Source organism: Lachancea lanzarotensis, scaffold LALA0S07 (assembly GCF_000938715.1).
Source record: "Lachancea lanzarotensis genome assembly LALA0, scaffold LALA0S07, whole genome shotgun sequence".
Lineage (NCBI taxonomy): Eukaryota > Fungi > Ascomycota > Saccharomycetes > Saccharomycetales > Saccharomycetaceae > Lachancea > Lachancea lanzarotensis.
Window position 1 is genome coordinate 529526 of NW_019212885.1, and position 12547 is coordinate 542072.

At 45.0% G+C, this 12547-nt stretch overlaps 7 protein-coding genes across 7 annotated transcripts; 4 read left to right on the forward strand and 3 right to left on the reverse strand.

Annotated features, from left to right (window-relative positions):
* Positions 1–275: 275 nt before the first annotated feature.
* On the forward strand, positions 276–1337 carry SEN2 (LALA0S07e05512g1_1; the record flags this gene model as incomplete). Its single annotated transcript, XM_022771560.1, has 1 exon — positions 276–1337. The coding sequence occupies one exon, from the start codon at positions 276–278 to the stop codon at positions 1335–1337; it is 1062 nt and encodes a 353-aa protein (XP_022629455.1).
* A 114-nt stretch (positions 1338–1451) lies between these two features.
* LCL2 (LALA0S07e05534g1_1) lies at positions 1452–1832 on the reverse strand (the record flags this gene model as incomplete). Its single annotated transcript, XM_022771561.1, has 1 exon — positions 1452–1832. The coding sequence occupies one exon, from the start codon at positions 1830–1832 to the stop codon at positions 1452–1454; it is 381 nt and encodes a 126-aa protein (XP_022629456.1).
* A 221-nt stretch (positions 1833–2053) lies between these two features.
* On the forward strand, positions 2054–4021 carry CDC45 (LALA0S07e05556g1_1; the record flags this gene model as incomplete). The annotated part of the gene is made up of 1 exon (XM_022771562.1): positions 2054–4021. The coding sequence occupies one exon, from the start codon at positions 2054–2056 to the stop codon at positions 4019–4021; it is 1968 nt and encodes a 655-aa protein (XP_022629457.1).
* Positions 4022–4435: 414 nt separating this feature from the next.
* Positions 4436–5371, forward strand: APC9 (LALA0S07e05578g1_1; the record flags this gene model as incomplete). Its single annotated transcript, XM_022771563.1, has 1 exon — positions 4436–5371. One exon carries the CDS (start codon positions 4436–4438, stop codon positions 5369–5371), a length of 936 nt encoding a protein of 311 aa, XP_022629458.1.
* A 206-nt stretch (positions 5372–5577) lies between these two features.
* On the forward strand, positions 5578–7620 carry SAC6 (LALA0S07e05600g1_1; the record flags this gene model as incomplete). The annotated part of the gene is made up of 2 exons (XM_022771564.1): positions 5578–5598; positions 5710–7620. 2 exons carry the CDS (start codon positions 5578–5580, stop codon positions 7618–7620), a joined length of 1932 nt encoding a protein of 643 aa, XP_022629459.1.
* A 76-nt stretch (positions 7621–7696) lies between these two features.
* ERG27 (LALA0S07e05622g1_1) lies at positions 7697–8799 on the reverse strand (the record flags this gene model as incomplete). Its single annotated transcript, XM_022771566.1, has 2 exons — positions 7697–8693; positions 8756–8799. The coding sequence occupies 2 exons, from the start codon at positions 8797–8799 to the stop codon at positions 7697–7699; spliced, it is 1041 nt and encodes a 346-aa protein (XP_022629460.1).
* A 202-nt stretch (positions 8800–9001) lies between these two features.
* MTC5 (LALA0S07e05644g1_1) lies at positions 9002–12313 on the reverse strand (the record flags this gene model as incomplete). Its single annotated transcript, XM_022771567.1, has 1 exon — positions 9002–12313. One exon carries the CDS (start codon positions 12311–12313, stop codon positions 9002–9004), a length of 3312 nt encoding a protein of 1103 aa, XP_022629461.1.
* Between the last annotated feature and the right edge of the window lie 234 nt (positions 12314–12547).

Consider the following 12547-nt stretch of genomic DNA (forward strand, 5'->3'; position numbering starts at 1 on the left):
TTCTCAATAGACTACAACGGTATCTGATATTTTTCGTATTGGTAGTATTTGGTAAACACTTTGTATAGTATATTATGATCTTAACATCGTAGCTGGAAACAGAAAATTTCTTGAGTGAGTTTTCCATTCTTGGGAGTTCGAAAAGAATTGAACTAAGTGCTAGTTAGTTGAATTCAGTTGGTCTGGTGCGACTTTTGTTTGTTGCTAGCTCTTTTCATTGATAAATTGCCGGGCGAAATCAGTGCTCATTGTTTCTTGTCTAGCTCATCGCCGCGATGCCCAAATATGTGCCCAACGTTAAATACTACAAATACCCACTGCCGATCCATCCGCTGGATAATTTGCCAGAACTAGTATTACACAACCCGATTTCATGGGTGTTCTGGCTTTACAGCTACGTTTCTAGCACCAATCTGCTGCCATCCAAAGTACATGTCAAGTTTTCAAGCGGTAAGCATATAACGGTTGCAGACCCAGACGAGATGCTGTATTTATGGCGTAACGGGTTTTTCGGCACCGCTCAATTATCTCGAAGTGAGCCAACTTGGAAGGAGAGGACTTTGAATAGGCTAGGGCTGTTAGAATCGTCCCGCGCTCTGGAGCATGTCACTGAGCAGAGAAGACTGCAGAGACTGGAATTCAAACGAGAAAGGGCCAACTTCGAAGCCGTTAAACGTGAATTAAGGCATCAAGGAGTTGAAGAGTCGGAAATTACCAACCAAGAGCGGAAATTTTTACAGTCGCTAAGAGAACAGGAAACACAGGACCAAGAAACAACAACTACAGATGTACAATTTCGCGAAGCCGACGCAGAGCTGTTCGATGACAACAACAAAATTGTGGATCTAGAAGTGCTGGAGCTAATGCCTGTGGAAGCCATGTTTTTAACTTTCGCACTTCCGGTACTCGATCTACCGGCACATTCCTTGGCCCGTTCTCTTGTGGGCAATAATCCTTCTTACGCTGACATCAACGATCTGTGCACAAAATATGCTGCGTATCATCATTACAGATCTCACGGATGGTGCGTACGATCGGGAATTAAATTCGGATGCGATTTCCTGCTTTACAAACGTGGGCCGCCTTTCCACCACGCTGAGTTCGGTATCATGGTCCTCAACAGCGACGATTCTATGGACTACACATGGTACGCCAGCAGTGCAAGGGTTGTGGGAGGAGCCAAGAAAAGCTTTATTTTGTGCTACGTTGAGTTACTGATACCGCGCGAAGAAGCGTTGCTGCTGTGGCAGCAAGGTAAATTCGCTCGCTTGTTTGCCAGCTACAAAATGGGCGAGGTAATGTATAGAAGATGGGTGCCGGGTAAAAACAGGGATTAGACTTAACGCAGCGGTCTTTCTTTATTTCGGTGGGTACAGATGTGTTAACCTCTATAGATGCAAATATTGATTGATATTGATGATGATGATGATGCCCCGGATCAGACAGGCAGCTCAAGACGAGCCTTTAAAAGCGTTTTCAACCCACCCACAGTCTCTCAAGCCCTTCGAACGAGTTCTGGGGCCCTTTGCAGGATCATCATACAGCGCATTGAGCGTTTCGTCCTGCGTCGCAGGCTTGGAAATGCAAATATATTGGCCCTCTGGAAGCGCACATCTCAGTTGAGATCTCGGAAAAGGACAGGGACAGTCCTCAGCTCTTTTTACACACGCTAGTGTATCGGGGCAGAGGTACTCCCCACAATCACTGTTCAGAACTTGATCTTCATATGAAATTGGTGGGTGTTGCTGCTGTTGCTGATGCTGCTGTTGTCCACCAAAATCAAAGAAAAAGGCCGACACAGACGTGAGAAGAAGCGCCCAAATTGCGAACATATTTAACGCTATATATACTGATACTCAATTGACTGATTAAACGCTGTTAAGCGGGTGTCTTGAAACCTATTTTGGTATGGTTTGGCTGTCATCAACCCAAGTAACAAGAAGTATTGGAAATTTATTGAATTACACCATATACATGGTACTCATCGAGTCAACGAGTACCAACAAAACAACGTATAACCGAGCTTTGAAGGCTTTATAGAGCTCTTTAAAGCATGTTTCTCAAGGTTAGACAGTTTCAGGATGCTTATAATCGAATTCTGAGGTATTCTTCGTCGCATTCGGCTTGTCAATTGGTAATTTTTGTATCGTGTTTGAATATCGACGCACTGTGTGCCAGTAAAATACTTGCCAAACTGTTCAAGAAGGAGCTGGTGCAGTTGCAGTTGGTGCCCGTATTTGGTTACGCGGAGCTCAAAAAGTTCTACGAGAAGCTAGACGATAATATCAATAGCGTCATCTTCGTAGGATGCGGTGGAATGATAGACGTGGAGGAGTTTTTGGGTATCGAAGAACAGGACGAAGAAATTGAGGATCCTACAAGACGTAAAATCTACGTGCTAGATACGCATAGACCTTGGAACTTGTTCAACTTGTTCAGCTCACGTATGGTTACCTGTTTTGACGACGGGACAGTAGAGGAAACGCTGCATTCGCAAGAGGAGGCATATCTCAAACTGATAGAACTTGAAAACCAGGAGGATGCAGCTTTAGAAGACGACGAAGATGAGGAAGATAGCGATGGACAGGATACCGACGACGACAGCGGTAATGCTACGGCGGACGATGATGATAATAACAGTAATAATAATAATAATAATCATAATGACGACGATGACGACGACGACGATGATGATAATAAAGCTTCGAGAACTCCCAAACGGCCCAGCTCACACGGACAAGACTCCAGAAAGGAAAGAAAAACGCGAAAAAAGCTCATGAATCAATACGAGGAGATTATCGAGGACTATTATGCCCAAGGTACCTCCGTGTCAAACTCAGTGTCCGCTCAGGTCTATTCACTTTTGTCTGCACTCGGAGAAACAAGCATATCATACCTGTGGTTAACAATTCTGGGGGTTTCTTCTCTGGATGCTGCCTACCCACGGATCTATAACCAAATTTTGCCGCTCTTGCAAGACGAGGTTCGGCGTTTGTCGCCGCATGAGACACATAAGACGCCTGACACACTTTCGTTAGAGATCCAGCCCGATTACTATCTATTCATGTTGCGGCACTCATCGTTGTACGACAGTTTCCTCTACTCTAACTACGTCAATGCCAAGCTTTCGCTTTGGAATGAAAACGGCAAGAAAAAGCTACACAAGATATTCGCGCGCATGGGCATTTCGTTGTCCACGGCTCAAGAAAATTGGTTGTATATGGATAACAGCGTCAAAAGAGAGCTGGGGACTATTTTTGATAAAAGTCTGGAAAGGTACGGCCTTCAAGAAATTGTACGTGATGGATTTGTGCGTACTTTTGGATACCGTGGTGCTATAAGTGCGAGCGAATTCGCGGAGGCGATAACAGCGCTACTTGAAGTTGGGCAAGAAGTCGATGCCAAGGACACTACAAAACGTGATGGTTCTGCTACAGAGCAGTCAAACACCGATTTGGAAGAGGTCATCACACGCAGAGAACGAAAATGGGTCAGTAACTTCTGGCTGAGTTGGGATGCATTGGACGACAATATAGAATTGATGCGACGTGGTGTAAAACATGCACAGTATTTGCAACGTGCAATCTTCAACACGGGGATGGCCATTTTAGAAAAACGGCTTATCAAGAACCTGCGGTTATATCGATTATGTGTCTTGCAGGATGGACCAGACTTGGATTTGTACAGAAATCCACTAACGTTGATGCGATTGGGGAACTGGATTTTAGAGTGTTGCGCTGAAAACGATGCTCGACAGTTATTGCCTCTGGTTCTTGGCAGCTTTGACGCTTCAGCTGACGTATATTTGGTAGCCGGACTGGCACCTAGGTATCCGAGAGGTATCGATAATCTGGAAAGTCGCAAGCCGCTCTTGAATAATTTCAGCGTTGCATTTCAGCGGATAGCTACAGAGACTGGAGCCAAAGTAAGGATAGACAATTTTGAGAGTTCCATCATCGAAGTGCAGCGTGACGATTTATCGTCATTTCTCGAAAGGTTGACTCTCAGTGGGCTTCTCTGAGGAACAAAGTACAGAGATCCGCACATTTTCGGGAGGGGGGGGGGGGGGGGGCATCAAAGCGGTATACAACGCATGAACTGTAAAGTGAAAACAATGGCACTTGAAGATGATGGACGAGCAAGTAAGTGACAAAAGCTACCTTCAAAACCACGTTTCGAATTTTTGAAAAACGGAGGTAACACTACAAAACTGAACGCAAATAAGAATCCACCTTAGCATCGCAAAACGGTCCTTTTTATAGCCGCCCTTTCCACTTTGACGCTTTTTGGTCAAAAGTTCGAGAGTTTATTGTATAGATGTGTATATATTATATATATTAACCGTCGTTACTTCTTAATTCTTTACCCTACAGATCAAGATCACAAACTTTGACTGTTAACACCATCGAAAGCATCGAAGAGGCATCTGTATTGTATGCCTAGAAAGCATTTGGGCTCACCAGAGCAGCCCAGCTTCGAGCTGCCGTCTTTGCCGCCATGGAGAACGCCCAAAATAAAGATATTGCATCACACACCTTCAAAAGGCCGATCGTTGTTAGACGATCGGGATATCTTTGAATCACCGAGAAACGCCATAGAGGATGCTGCTGCGTCAAGTCACCAACGGCGGGCCAAAGATCCAGAAGTTTATGACTTTACACCATTTTGTGACAAAAAGCTGCTGGCAGCCAGTAAACTCGACAACATGCTTAGTTCAGAAAGCGCTACGCATTGTCTGGTATTTCACAAGGACAAACATAGGGCTTTAGAGACCGCTGGTAAGAAAAAATTCAGGCCGGACCTGGATTTGTGGTGTTGTGACAGCTCTGAGGACGAGCAAGAAGAAGAAAAAGAAGAAGAAGAAGAAGAAGGTGAATCGTCTTCTTTGGTGGACAATTCTTGTAACACTCACCTCAATAAGAAGAGCACCAGAGATCATTACAGGCAGCAGCAGCACCACCAATATTCTTTCTCCACAGCGCAGCATCTATTGCACCCCAACGTTCGCTCTCGATTTGACACCGGTGTGTCTGCTGAAAAGAGCACATTGCGACAGTTTTGGAATGGTTCAGATGCGGTGGAAGCGTTGGAACGAAGTCAGCTGCACGACATCCACTCGCTCCTGCTTCAAGAACAAGACCTAATTAACAAACACCAGCGTCAAATCCAGCAAAACGAGCCTGTCTTACCAGAGACCGAGCCGGATTTCTACAGATGGCTACGCAAGTATTGTCAAAACGTTTCAGATAGAGACTCATGGGTTTGGACACCGCAATTGGATATCTTTGGTGGTCCTGGTGGTCCTAGTGCTGGTAGTGCGAATTATGTGACGCCCGATTACGTCAGCACCGACGTATCCTCCAACACGTGAAAAGCATGTGCACATAGTACACGTGATAGTCACGTGATTTTATCAAAAGGGGTCCATCTCAGCGCTCCTAAATTTAAACAAACTAAAAAGTGACTTACTGACTCAAGTTTTCTGACTAAACTTCAAATCCGACAGAGCAGAGAAACCTTGCTTTAAACTGGCAATTGCTCGACTTACTAGTTCTAATTAGGGTTTCGATCTCCAAAATGAACATCATCAAGTTACAGGTATGTTTTTTCCGATTTTAACTAGGTTAAAAACCGGCCAACTAGATCTGGGCTTAGACCCAACAACGCCAGCAAAATACTAACGCTCGAAACCAACATGGGTTGTTACAGAGAAAGTTTCCTGTTTTGACACAGGAAGATATCTTCCAGACCGTTGAAAAGTTTCGGGAAATCGACGTTGAAGACAATGGATGGGTAGAAAAGGGTCAATTGCTAGCAGCAGTATCGAAGTCCGGGGAGGCTTCTTACGATGAGGCTAGAGAGACTCTCAAACAGGTCGGGGTGGATGCCTCGGGTCGTGTAGAGTTGGACGACTACGTTGAGCTCATTGCTAAGCTCAAGGATACAAAGATTGGGCCTCCTCCAACCACCAGTTTTCAGACCGCTTCAGCTCCCGTAAACGTTGCCGTAACACCAGTGCGTACCGGATTACAGCACACGGGAACCGGAGCACAGGCCAAGATTATCGTTGGTGGCTCCACTACAGGCAGTCAACACACCATCAATGAAGAAGAAAGGACAGAATTCACAAAACACATTAACAGTGTCTTGGCTGGGGACTCCGATATCGGGTACAAGCTGCCCTTCGCTACTGACACTTTCCAGCTGTTTGACGAATGTAGAGACGGTCTGGTTTTGTCGAAATTGATCAATGACTCGGTGCCAGACACTATTGACACAAGAGTTTTGAACTGGCCTAAAAACGGCAAACGTCTCAACAACTTTACCGCGAGCGAAAACGCCAACATTGTTATCAACTCTGCCAAGGCTATTGGATGTGTCGTTGTGAACGTGCATTCAGAGGATATCATTGAGGGTAAAGAACACCTTATTTTGGGTCTTATTTGGCAAATTATCCGCAGAGGTCTATTGAGCAAAATCGATATCAAGCATCACCCAGAACTGTACCGTTTGCTAGAAGACGACGAGACCCTTGAGCAATTTTTGAGGCTTCCTCCCGAGCAAATCTTGCTCCGCTGGTTCAATTACCATTTAAAGCAGGCTGGTTGGGAGAGAAGGGTTAGCAATTTCTCCAAAGATGTGGCTGACGGTGAGAACTACACCATTCTTTTGAACCAGTTGGCCCCAGAATCGTGTTCGCGCGCTCCTTTACAAACCTCCGATCTATTACAAAGGGCGGAGCAAGTTTTGCAGAACGCCGAAAAGTTGGATTGCAGAAAATACTTAACCCCTAGTTCTTTGGTGGCTGGCAATCCAAAGCTAAACTTGGCGTTTGTTGCACATTTGTTCAACACACATCCTGGATTGCAGCCCATCGAAGAGTCTGAAAAGCCAGAAATTGAAGAATTTGATGCCGAAGGCGAAAGAGAGGCAAGGGTTTTCACTTTGTGGCTCAATTCGTTAGACGTCGATCCTCCTGTGGTATCGCTGTTCGAAGACTTGAAAGACGGTTTGGTCTTGTTACAGGCTTACGATAAAGTGATGCCTAGTGCTGTGGACCAGAAAAATGTCAATAAACGTCCTGCTTCAGGAAATGAGCTCTCTAGATTTAAGGCTCTAGAAAATACCAATTACGCTGTGGATTTAGGTAAATCTCGTGGATTCTCACTGGTAGGTATTGAAGGTTCAGACATCGTCGACGGTAATAAGCTTCTCACCCTCGGCCTAGTATGGCAATTGATGAGGAGAAACATTGTCAACACGATGAAAACTCTGGCCACCAATGGCAAAGAGCTCAGCGATTCCCAGATTCTGAAATGGGCTCAAGAACAAGTCACGAAGGGTGGGAAAACCTCACATGTCAGATCTTTCAGCGATTCTGCTTTGTCCAGTGGTCATTTCCTCTTGGACGTGTTGAATGGGATTGCGCCTGGTTATGTTGATTATGATCTAGTGACTGCTGGTTCTACGGAAGAAGATAGATACGCCAACGCTAGATTGGCTATCTCTATTGCGAGAAAGTTGGGTGCTCTAATTTGGCTAGTTCCGGAGGACATCAACGAGGTCCGTTCGAGGTTGATTTTAACGTTCGTCGCTTCGCTGATGGCCTTGAAGCAATGAGCTCAAGTGCATTTGCAGTTAGTTGAACCTTGTATTCTATATGTAGAAAAAAGATATGAAGCCTACCAGAAACAATTTAGACCTGTCTCGAATTGGTTATCTGATTTTTCAATTTTTCGTTCCACTCATCTTTTAGCTGATTGATGTAGGCGTATACGTCTTGTGTGCCTGTTGGATCTATTTCTCCCGTGCGAACGTATTCCCTCCCATCTTTGTGAGTGGCAGAGCCGTACTTTACATTTTGCTGCTCGAATACTGGGTTTGCCAATGTCGCAACGTAAACAGGTGCATTCGCAGCACGATATCCGTCCACATTATGCCAGGGTGATCCTAGAAATCTTGCCATGTAAAAAAGGAAAAGCATGCCGTAGTAGCTGAAGACGTTCAGATACTGAAAGAAGGAATGACTGATGAAAATACCCGGCTGTACCACAAACTGGTTGATGGAATGATTTTTCAAGTCTTTGTAAGTTGCCAAATGTAGCAAATCGACAAGTCGTTTCGAACCTTCATAGGAGGCTGGACTTCTCAGCAACTGTATGTCGTCTAGAGAAAGATATTTTGGATCTGACATGATACTCGAAATCCAAACCACAACAGCCCGACCCGCTTGCAATTGAGGAATCAACTTCTGGATGAGATAGTAAGGCCCGAACACATTGGCCTGAAATACGAGACCCAGACCGTCCGCTGATTTCACACCAATACGCTGCAGTTTATAAGTGGGGTTGGTCACAGCGTCTATCGGGTTGCGCACCACTTCTTTGACTGCACCTATCCAGTCGATACCTTCGTATACACCCTGCGCAGCGTTCACAAAAAAATAATGGATCTCCTTGTACTGTTTGTTAAGATCATAATACGCACCTAAGACGCTGACCATATTAGTGAAGTCCACTAAAAGGTAATCGTAATCGACCGGTCCAGTTCTCTTCGCTTGCACAACAAATTTCTGAATTTGATCAATTACCTCTCTAGCCCTGGGCAATGTTCGAGAAGTCACCACGATAGTCAACCGAACGTCTTGTTCTACTTGCTCTATTAAGCGGTAGGCCGTGTTCAAACCCAAATTGCTGAGATTGGATGTTAGTCTTATGAGGACCTAACTACCTCGAAAAGAACGCAAATTCCATACCTGTTTGTGCCCGTAATAACGGCAACTTTTCTCGTTGAAGACATGGTTATGGAAAGCACTTCTATAGCTCAATTGTGGTGTGCACACCTGTCTTGTTGCAGTGCTATAGTTGTATTCAGTTCATCCAGATGGGCTCATTTCATAGAGCCTAAACGAAATTTCAGTTCTTCAATCCAAATAAGGTAGTTATTTCCACATTGGGAAACATGCCGAAAAGGGTTCGAGATTCTTACATAAGCAATCACATCACGTGACGTCGAACATATCAATACACTGACAGCCGCATCCAGAAGGACATTCGATGCTCTGCTCCCACCACGATTTGGCACATTGTGCGTGCATTACATGCTGACAGTTACCGCACACAGTAGCTCTTCCCAAGACTTGTAGTTCGCAGTAGTTGCAAATGCGGGTAGTCAAAAAGCTTATTTTATTATTCAGTGCTTTGTAAGAAACTCCCGCATAACTCTTTTCTGCCCGAAGGTCTAGTCCATAGCCCAAAGAATGATGCCACAGGTCAGGCGTAGTATTCTCTTGTTTACTATTAAATTGCAAGAGTTCCGCCCTGTTAATAAGAAGACCCCAATAAAAAAGTAGCTCCGAGTACTGGTATCTGTAGGAGCGGTATTTGGGTTCATCGCTGGGATCCAAAAGAGATGGACTTCTACCCCCAAGGAAGCCAAGTTCACTGCTGTTCATGATCTCAATTCTAATGTCAGGTAAAAGGGAATGCTGAGCTATCACCTCTGAAGGAGTTAATGTATTTGATAATCGCGGCTTGCGGTTCTTGACAACATGCTGGCGCGGCGAAAAATAGTCCTCAGATCTGATCGACGGCGCAACCGAACCTTGACGAGACTGTGAGAAATGACTTTGGTCCTCGTATTCAAAGGTAATGATGTTGGCTTCACTCGACCTCGCGCCAACACTGTCGCGTTTTGTTGAAGGCGGATCCATTAGTATGCAGCTAAACATGGCCAGCATCTGAACATTTTTGGATCTTTCCAAAAACTCCATCACGTCTTTGATAAACTGCTTATCGCCCTCACCATTTTGATGCCACCCAAAATTGGCATTATGCCGTTCGTCGCGGTCAATCAGAAGATTACCAACCATTTTCCAGCAATGGGCAATATTCTCAAGTCCGTAGTTCCCCGCGACATTGGCATTGTGCTTACAAACAGCTTCCAACGAGTCCCCAGTAAAGATATATTCAGCTGCAAGCTGTCTTTTATCCGCGATCAAATGGCTGAAGTCTTGAATGAAAACAGCATTCTTTGATTTCGCGACAGACACATTGCTTTTTCCATCATCCGATGCAACAGAGGCCAACGATTTACCAAAATTTGAAAATACTGGCATCTTGGTCCTAAGGGTGATATCTGTACGCATGATATCGTTCCAATCATCATCACCAAAGCTATCAAAGCTGGCGTCAGAATCGCTATCATTCCCAGAAATTCCCGTTTCACTGTTGTGGGCAGAGGAAGCTGAAAGGGTTTCCACATAACGTTTAGGTCTTTTAGGGACATGTGGTTTGTTCTCATCGTAGAGTTGTTCTGGTAAATTCTCAGTGTGAATTCCAACCGAACCGCGCGGCCCCAGTCTTTGAGTGCCTTGCTGCTTCTTTTCTGGCTTACTCTCAGTGGTGAAAAAGCAAACTAGTTTTCCCGAGGAGGTCCAAGTTGCGCCGCATCCTTTTGGGATTGGTGTGGAATCAAGATCCAAGGCGTGGGCAGAGCGAGAAACATAACCATCGTTGCTGCTTTTATTATCGAGATCCTGTTCATCTTCGTCAGATGTTCTGGAAGTAACAGAAATAGCACCCGATCTCATGTCCGAACTCTCTAAAGAAGACAAATCATTTATTCCCAGAGAATCAACAACGTCCAAGTTCAATAGTTGCTCTTCCTCTTGCAAAACATCGAGATTTATTTTCTCGCCTAACAGGAAGCGCAAGCAAGGTTCTAAACAGAATTTTCCTAGATCAGTATGTCTGCGAGAAATTTCTTGAAGTTGATCCGTAATCTCTTCGATCTTTTTCGAGTCCAGCTCGCGATTTTCCTCAATTTTGAATCGCGGTGGACTCTTAAATGGATAGTTTGGTGGGAAGACGCAATCTATACGTAAGAACACCAGATCATCTGGATTTTGTTCAGACCAGGGCCCAGATAATGTCAGTGTTAAGCTCCCGGTGGATACGGAAATTCGTTCGAAAACAACTTTAGGAAATTTGTGGCCGATCACAGTGACTTCTTCACCCAGGTTTCGTAGCTTGTCGAGATCAAAGAGGCTCCGCGGTGATTCAGCATGATGCATCCTTACGCCCGAAACCCACGCAAGGTGGTTGATTCTGTTTTTGTCATGAAATTCTTTAAGTCCTGAACCGGTAACGAATCGTTCCTTGGGGAAATGGGCATGACTCGATAAATTCTGCGATCTTAGCGGCTCTTGACGGAACGTGCTATAATCATACTCGGTAAATGGATGCTCAAGACTTCGATGCCGCTGAAAATCGACTTTTTCATAGGTGCTTTCATTTACCGGCCACAGTTTCAGATCGTTATCTTTGGACCATGTCACCAGCTGGAAATCCCGGTCATCCACTGTTGATCCGCCGCTATATTTCACTCTCCACAGAAAATCTGAAACGCGATCGGTATGTCCTTTGAAAACATAGATGGGTTGAAGCTTCGACACTGCACCGGGTTCACTCTCTGTGACGTTACTCGACAAGTACACAGAATTATTACCACCAACGAAAGGCATAACGCAGAATCCTTTCCCGAACGGCAAGTATCGGCCTTTCGCTACCGGAAAGTCTGTCACCACCGTTCGCTGTGGTTCTTGTAAGCTTTTCGAATAATCCCAAAATTTGACAGTACCGTCATTGGCGCAGGACATAATCTCTGTTTCACTAGCGCGATTGAAGTCAATACTGTTGACGTTATTTGAGTGACCTTTAACAACGTGTAGTGGGGTGCAGCCCTTTCGTAGATCCCAGATGAAAATATCGTTGGCATGAGCCGATGCCATCACATTTGGGTTCTTGAAATTCCACTTAACCTGCGATGCCCCCGCAGACCATACGCTTGCACTATAGTAAGCTCTTCGAGGCGAACGCATGTCCCATGAATGCACGTAGGCATCGATTGAGCAAGTAGCCAGAATTTCGGGATGCTGAGGGTGGAAGTTGATATCCGTTATGGCCCGAAAATGGCCATGCAGTACATGCTCGATGGCATTAGACGAGCTTCTTGACAGATTCCACACCAATGCCTTTTGATTAGATGTTGAGACCACCCATGAAGATTTCGACGCATGTGGCGACCACTGCACATCGGCTACTTCCCACGAAGTAAGATGATGCAACCAACGTGGAGCAGAAAAGGGGTCATCCAAGTCCACAACGTAAAGTCCTTGTTTACTCGCCAAAACAACATCTCTTCCCGATGGACTTACGGAAAGAGCGTTGAACCCACCATCGACCCTAAGAGACAGTGATTTACCAAAAGTGCTCGAGTCGTGTGCATTTTCCGCTTGAGAGTATATAGTCATTCAGTAACAGCCCCCAAGGCATATGTGATAAAGACTTTAGTCCTAGTTTTCATTGATTAGAACAACCACGGGCGGCTTTGAACAACTTGAACTCATCATTTAAACTATCTTAGTAGGCATCATGGCAAACGGAATCGAGCTTGACCAGCAGTTTACGTGAAGAGTGCAACACCAATCGTTATGGCTGGAAATTTGACATCGACAGCACAACATCAGTGAGATGGTCTTAGATCA